The 8,463-nt window shown below is 38.9% G+C and overlaps 1 protein-coding gene across 1 annotated transcript; it reads left to right on the top strand.

The window, feature by feature from the left end:
- Positions 1–6,847: 6,847 nt before the first annotated feature.
- On the top strand, positions 6,848–7,630 carry LOC141719690 (uncharacterized). The gene has a single exon (XM_074522086.1). It carries the CDS (start codon positions 6,848–6,850, stop codon positions 7,628–7,630), a length of 783 nt encoding a protein of 260 aa, XP_074378187.1.
- Positions 7,631–8,463: the final 833 nt, after the last annotated feature.

Raw genomic sequence — 8,463 nt, 5'->3', positions numbered from 1 at the left:
CTTTATTATTCAAGAAGAAATATGTGGTGAAGATCGGGCTAATGAGAAGGTTGTTTCCAAGCCAAGTGTGTCGAAAGTTCCAGTCAAAGTTGTGAAAGCAACTGAGACTAACTCAGACACACATGAGTTGGATAACAAAAATGCCATGTCTACCATGCATAATTTTCCTGTTGTTAATCCCTCTCATAAAGTATGTGGTGTTCCTAATTGTATGTCTTGTGCTTTTAATTTGATGTATGCTTATTTTAATGTTAAGCATGTGTCTAGTGATAAGACTACTCCTCGTCAGCATGTGAATAATAGGAAGCATGATAGGTCTAAGACTGCTAGTCCTTCTAAGGCTAGAAAGGAGACATTTGTGCCTAAGCCTAAAGAGAAATTTGTTAAGGCTGTTTACAAGGTCAAATGTCCAGTCATTGAGAAAGTTGAGAACATTAAAGTTAAGAATGTTGTTTTCCCTGACAAAGGTCAATTCTACAAGTATGTCGGGCCCAACCAAGTTTGGGTTCCGAAGAAGGTTTAATCCATTTGTATTGCAGGGCATTAAAGAGGTGGAACCGACAGTGTGGATTCTTGACAGTGGATCGTCAAGACATATGACCGGAGATAGAGCCCTGTTATCAAATGTGGTTGAGGAAGTTAGCCCAGTGGTTACCTTTGGAGATAACAGAAAAGGTTTAACTGAGGGATATGGCTGTTTGCAAGCTGGTAATGTTATAATTGAACTCAAACTTCTTTCAACATTAGTGATTTATTATTTCATTTAAAATCTTTTGAAATCACTATTTTACATCATTTCTCTCAAAAGATTAAATGTATAATTTTCATTCATTATAAATCTTAAGTACATTTTATTTCTATATTGCCATATATTCTGTGATACAGGTTCAGTCTCCAATGGCTTTCTTTCATTGACATTCATGAGGTTGAAAACCCACAACTTCTATCCCAGATTGTAAAGGCAAACACAGAAACAGAACCAACCAACACTCTCTTACCACTAAAATGAAGTATGAATGAGCGTGAGGGAGATAGTGCCTTAGTGCACCACATAAGGAAGGTTCTGAAGTCAACCCAGCAGCTCTGTCTCCTACAAAGATGAGTAGTATTTAAACCGAGACAACTGTTAGCCCCCATATATCTTCTCATAAAGATGTAATGGCTGAAAAGGCACAAAAATAGTTACTAGATTCATTCTCTCAACAGGTTGCGTCTATTGAAATTTGCCTGTTGGCCAAGACATCTAATGTAGTGTCACCACCTGAAACATAAACAATTCTTGATGCACAAGGAAAGGTCACACACACAAAGGATGAGTTGACGAAAACAAGAGTTTTGACCATTTTAAGGTCAGATTTGATTGTTCAAGGTTCTTTAATGGACCAATTGCCTTTACAGGTGTTAGGAGAGGATACTGATCCAATAGCCATATGTCAGTGGTCAGTATTTACCTCCCCAGGCTTAAATCCGCTGGATGCATCTGCGAATAGTGGATCTGACGTAGGTGCAGATCGGTAACTTGTTGACAATGATTCAGATATTACCTGATGAGTCACAAGGAAATGTCTTCACAGACATTAGAAGGGAACTTTGATCTTTATGCTAAATTCTTTGGATCATTGTTTACCTTCCCAGAGTTCAAATCTGGAACCCTAAAAGGGAAACTAGCAACTTGTAGATTATGACTCAGATTCATCTGACGAGTCTAACGAGGATGGGGATTTGCGAACTCCCATTGCACCACATGTGACCTCCTTAAGGATGGCTAAGGTGATTTTCCTTGCAGGAATAGCTGAATTTTGGAGCTATGAGAGGAGTGGTACACTTGTGAGAATGAGTGTAAACACGAGTGAAGAGAAGAGTGAAACATATGTGAGGTACATAAACAGAATTACACACTCACAGTGAGGAAGAAAGAGAAACTACTTGTTATTTCTTTACCAACCAAGTGAAACATGAGAACTCCTTCAGACAATGGCATACATTCCTTCTCTATGGGGGAGATAAAAGCTTAAGTAATAGTTTGGAGGATTCCTCAACTAAGGGGGAGAAATAGCAGGGAGGAAATAAAAAAGGTAAAGCATATGTACACTACACCACACCATTGTTGTTTGTAACTACGGATCCTATTTTACGGGAGAGGTGGTAAACACAAGGTGATCTCCTTTAAGCAATTGATTCTCATAGGGGAGAAGCAAGAGAGATATGCGCTTCTCAACAGGAAATGTGGATGTATAAAAGAAGATGAAACTACTTGAAGATATGTTGAGTCTAGAGGAACATCTATTTGGAATCTGGAAAATGTTAAATATAATCCAGAACTTTTCTGCTATTTACTTTGCATTTCTGTTTACATCTTTTTCTTATTTGTTAGTTGAGTTATCCTCTAGGTATTTGTTGTTACTGTCTAACAAACAAATAGAGGGAGATTGAAAAGCATATGTCATAGCTTATTTGTTTATTCGAGGATTGAACTCAACTCAAATAAGAATGTAACAAGTAAATAGTGGATCTACCATCAAACAGATCTCTCAAAGTAGCATATGTCAAAGGATTAAGTAATATTGTTCATCTACAGACTTGAGGAATTAATTCACTGGAAGAAGTTCAAGAAATTGATCAAGCCTCAGTGATATAAATCAAGATTGTGGATTTAATCAAGTGATAGAGATCTTGTCAGGGTATCAGATAATTACAGGGATTTAATCTGAAGAAAATCATGTTATCAAAGTCAAGACATGAAGAAACGTCATGGAAGTTAGTCACTCATGAACCAGACAGTGCATCGAGTGTCAACATTGAAGTGGTGAAATTGATTCATAATTTTCAGTGATTTTCAGAAGATTGTCAGAAAAGTGGTTGTTATTCAAGAATAGTATTAATTCTCTATTAATTAATTAAATCATATAATTTAATTAAGAAAATAAATTATATCTGCTAAGATTAATTTATTGATTAATTGAATTAATTGGTTAATTAATTCTGAATTAATATTACGTTTTTATTAGAATTTATTTTGAATTAATATTCAATATTAATTCAGCAAGACAATCATTTGAACAGGTATGACAATCAATTGTCATACCAAAAGTCTTTCTAGTTCATTTAAATTATCATACCGAAAGTCTTTGCAGTTCATTTCATTGTCATACCGATAGTCTTTCCAGTTCATTCAATAGTCATGCTATTTGTCTTGCTAGATCAACGGATTGTCTCACCGATTATCTTGCCAGTACAATCCAATCATATTGATTGAATTAAATGTCAACAGCAACAGATCATTCAAGACCATCATCAAACATTCAATCAACACACTCAAGAACAGATAGAGCAGCAGCCACACAAATATTTCATCTCTCACAACTGTAATTCAAGAACATTAATTTCTAGCAATTAAAGTTAAATCCAAACCACTAGAAATCATTCTATTGTTCTTGTGTAACTATCTAGAGGATCAAAATCCCTAGAACTTGATCTCAAATTGCTTTTAGCATTTGATCTTTTTATTGCAAAAATAGAAAAAGTTCATATCGAATTTATTCTAGATTTGTGATAATTTGTTTGAGATTAATCCCTTGTAATCGATACCGTTGTTGTAACACCTTTCAAGTTTAATAATAGTTTTATTTAACTTAAATTTTGTTTCAATTTTTTATTCCACATTAAATTCGATTAAACGGTATAGTTTGTATTCAACCCCCCTTTTACAAATATAATGGGACCTAACACCCTCTCTCAAAACAATTGTGCAACAATGGATGCTTCCTTCATCACTCTCCCTTATATTCACTCTTCTTTCAATTGACCCTTTACTCAAACCCTCTTTTAAGAACATTCATTTTTCTCGGTTTTCTATAAAACCACAAAAAATTCGCCTTTTTATTATCTGATTCGAGCTCAAACCACTCTTGGTATGTTTGATTTTCTAGTTTTATGTATTTTTTTATGTAGGGTTTCAATTAGAGTTGGAAATTCATTCGTTTGTGTACTTTCATGTCGTGTATTTTTGTGTTTCGTGTCATGAATGTCTAACCTAAACCCGAACCGTTAAGGATTCGTTTCGTTTCGTATTCGTATACTTTCATTTTGTGTGGTTTTTCCTGTAATTTAAAATTAATAATAAAAATTAAGATAAATAAAATATATATATTTAAATATTTAATTTTTACTAGTCGAGTTTAAAGCTAATAAGTCATAAATACTCAAGTACAATCGAGTCTTATGAAATTTAAATTTGAATCTATTTTCTATAGATATTATATTTAAAATATCATTGTAATATATATGTGATAGTACATATAGCTCCTTGGGGGACTACTCCCAGGGTTTTAACTCTATATAGCTCCTAGAAGGACTACTCCTAGGCACCTAACTCCATATAGCTCCTGGAAGGAATACTCCTAGATTCCGGACTCCACGCAGCTCCTAGAAGGGCTAGTCCCGCACACTACCAGTCCTGACCAGCTCAATCCCGCAAGCCCAACCTTGGTGAATCCCAGCACGTGAGACACTGGTCCAAACACATGATGCGGACAACTGTGACACATCAATCATGGGAATAATCAGGCCACGTGTCAGAGGATCCTCAGAACATTCTTCAGCCAGTCCCGCACTAACACGTGTAAAGCATCCACTCCAGCCAGGTGTCCCCGTTCCAAGAACCAATGGTTATGATCTAAAGGTACCAACCCTAAAACCCTACCCTTGGGCTATAAATAGCCCAAGAAGGTAAGGTTTTGGGTTTAATCACTCTCTCACACTCATATACACACAGCCAACTTGCATTCATATCTATCTTCATCTTCCCCAAAAAGTGAGTTCTTACTCTCACGCCGGAGGTGCCGCGGGACCGAAACCCCCCTTCCGGTGTTGTTTTGTAGGAACCCGACCACAGCTACACCACCATCGCAGTGAAGGATCATTTGGCGATGAAAGAGCAGCCCCGCCACCAGGAGTTATCATTTGGCACTAGAAGGAGGGGCCTCTCCATCCTTGGGTCTCGGTGCCCCTGGATTCACCTTCATCAATAAGCTCTTCAAAGAGTCCATTTATTCAAACTTGTAAGAATCCAAGCAACTAACTTCTTCCATAAAAATGGAAGTTGTTTATTTAATCCACGTCTGTGTGAGCTCGTTTTGTTGATTTAAGCCACGCTTGTGCGAGCTATTGTTAGTTCTAGCCGTTGTTGCTCTAGTTTGAATATTGCATTTGTATTCGACTACATTGTTGAGTAGTCCCAGGAAATTGTTTAAACTGCTCCCAGGGAGCTATTTGTTAGTATTTTTTGTTATTCTGGGTAATTTTTGCAACTTTCATAAAGCAACCTTAGATTGATACTTTGTGTAGCGTATTGTTTTTAGTTGTTGTTGGTATTGTTAAAAAATGGCACGACCAGGAAAGAACACCTCTGGGAGACCATCTGCTAGTGCTCAGGTCCAGCAGTCGGACCACTCTCAGGCCCTTGATCCAGGAGCCGAGAGAGAAACATTCCAGGAGCAACCACTACACACTCCTGTAGTGGAGAGAATTTTAAACACCAGGGATGTCAGGACCCTCATAGAGCTCAATCAGTACAAGTACACCAATGTTACAGTAGCCGAACAACACATGGCCAACCTTACAAGTGATGAACTAGCAGAAGCAATCAGACTATACAGGTAGGAGCAGACCCGGCTCCAAGAAGAAGCCGAACTCGAGGAGGAACCGGAGGAGTCCGGAGACTCCCAGTAATTGAAGAGATCTGTGTTTGACCGAATTGGGGCCAAGGAGAAGAAAAGCAAAAAGGATCAAAGCAAGAAAGAAGTAGAAGCTGCTAAGCAGAGAAAGTCGGGAGAAGTCAGGGAGAAAATTAGAAAAGAAGAAGAAGCAAAGCTTGAGCTGAAGATCCAAAAGAGAATGCAGCTAGAAGAGGAAAAGATATTGGCCAACTCTAGGAGCAAGGGAACCCGGAGAGACCCTACTCCAGAGCTAATTTCTGATGATGAAGAGGAAGAAAGGCAGAAGGACCTGAAAGACATGATTTATGAATTGTAGAGAAAGATGGATAGAGATTCAGGAGTAGAAATCGGAGAAACATTAACTCCATTCAGCCACTCCTTGTAAGCCATTCCCCGACAGCGGAACTTGAAGCATTACAACTTCGACTCCTTCGATGGATTAGGATACCCGGAGGAGCACCTGAACTACTTTGAGAAGATAGCGCATATATATTACTACAACGACTTAACGAAATCAAGGTTCTTTGCTTCAACTCTTAAGGGAGGGGCCCAGAGATGGTTCAACAGAATCCCCTCCCGCAACATCCACTCTTGGAAGGAATTCAGAGCCTCCTTCCTTCGGATATTTCGGGAAAATAAAACGCACAAAATGCACATGTGTCACCTGGAGACAATACGGCAGAATGACAATGAGTCCCTCTCTGCATACATGCGCCAGTTCCAGGAAGCAATCAACAAAGTTTCAAATTTGGATGAAAGGGAAGCTTTGAGCATTTTCAGGAGAAACTTGGACCCGGAGCATAATTAAAGATATATAGTGGAGCCAATCAATAAGGAGCCGCAAAGTCTGACAACAGCTTATTCCATGGATGCCAGATTCATTTAGGAAACAGATGTGCTCCAGGAAATAAGGATGACCCGGAATGGGGGTCCAGGAGTAAAAACACTGATGATCGACCGAAAGGGGGTTACCATCAGGATAAGAAATTCAAGCAAAGCAACCAATGCCAAGAAAGACAAACTACTCCAATTTTCCAGAGACTTGGTCCTAAGAAGGAGTCAAGCAGCGACCGAAGACCCGCGAAGCAACCCGGGAGCCGAAGCAAGAGCCGGACTGGACTCCTCTCAACATGACCCGGGAGGAAATCTTGAAAGAGGTAATAGACAAGGCTTTCTATTATCCTCCAAAACCAATGCAAACTTCTCTGGAGAGCAGGCCTTACAATAGGGAGTGTGATTATCACGAGACCCATGGCCACAAGACTGAGAACTGCTTATCACTCAAGTACTTCATTGAGGACCAAGTGAAAAAGGGGAATATGAACAAGTACTTAGTCCGGTACAGTAACAACATGGGGGAAGCACAGAAGAGAGGAAAGAATGTAGTCAATGTAGTCCTAGGAGGCTCCCACTCCCCACCTCGGAGCCCGGACTTCGGAGAAGAAGTGCTCTCAATCCAGTCACTCCCAGACCTAGTGATATCCTTCACTAGTAAGGACTACGAAGGAGTCAACCCAAATCACAGTGCAGCTTTGGTTGTCACTCTGGACATCTTTGATATTGAAGTAAGGAGAATGCTCATAGACAATGGTTCCTCAGTAAATATTCTCTTCAAGCACACATTGGATCAAATGCAGTTAGGAAGCGTCCGCTCAAACGAGTGTCGGAAGGACCCACTCTATGGGTTCAGACATAACTTAGTCCCAATCCAAGGAACTTTATATCTTCCAGTCTTTTTTAGAACTGCTCCTAACCAGGTAACTCATGTAATCAAGTTTTATGTGATCAACGCTCCTTCATCATACAACGAGATCATTGGCAGATCAGCTCTAACAATGATGCAAGCAATAACTTCAATCTCCCATCTCAAAATCAAGTTCCCAACCCCGACAGGAGTCGGGGAGATAAAATAAGATTATGAAGTTGTTGAAACATGCTACACCCAGGGGTTAGTCATGGCAGAAACCCATCAGGATAACAAAAGAAAGGCAACAGTTCTTTGCAAACAATAAAGCATGAAGAAGCACCGACCCCGGACAAGGGAAGAATTACAACTCATTGAATCAGATCCGGAGCAAGAAAGAAATGTAACAAGTCTGGAGGGACCGGCAATGTAATAACCCCAATTTTTGAGAAATTTTGAAACCCTTATGAATAGTGTTTTTGCTGAATGAGAAAACTTTTCATGCCACACTATGTAGGGGTTCTGATATGGATATTCTGAGATTTTATTAGTACTTTATATGGGATATAAGTGTATGTAAAGATCGTCAGAATCCAATTCCGAACACTTTGATTTTTCCCGGAAATCCACTAGATACGGAAAGAATTGAGAAAAAGGTAACAGGATAAAAAGGATTTAAATTAAAGGATTATAGGAGAGGATCATAAAAGGAATATAATATATTGAGAAAGGTTAAGGGAACCTAAGTAATAAGATCCCGGGTATGATCCCTCAAACGATAAACGAAAACGAAAGTTAAGCGAACCGTATAACAGATCAGCGGTCATTAGGCAAACAATTAGGAAGTTAAGCAAATGGATTAGAGGAAGTGATGTCACCCAACCAATGAGAAGAGGACAAGGAAGGGATGATGACATAGCAATGTGATGTAAGCATGACATAGGGAAGGAGGAGGTGTGGTTGGTTTATAACCACACAAATATAAGGTTATTAAGGTAATTAACCAAAAACAAAACAAAAAGCAACCAAGCTAAGCCAAACAAATCAAAAAACACAAAATCA

Source organism: Apium graveolens, chromosome 1 (genome assembly GCF_009905375.1).
Source record: "Apium graveolens cultivar Ventura chromosome 1, ASM990537v1, whole genome shotgun sequence".
NCBI classification, from domain to species: Eukaryota; Viridiplantae; Streptophyta; class Magnoliopsida; order Apiales; family Apiaceae; genus Apium; species Apium graveolens.
The sequence above is the reverse complement of the archived record's forward strand: the minus strand, read 5'-3'. Positions and strand labels throughout refer to the sequence as shown.

What these genes read in the sequence shown, in the direction of transcription:
- LOC141719690 (XM_074522086.1), top strand. Translation starts at nt 6,848, where the DNA reads ATGACCCGGGAGGAAATCTTGAAAGAGGTAATAGACAAGGCTTTCTAT.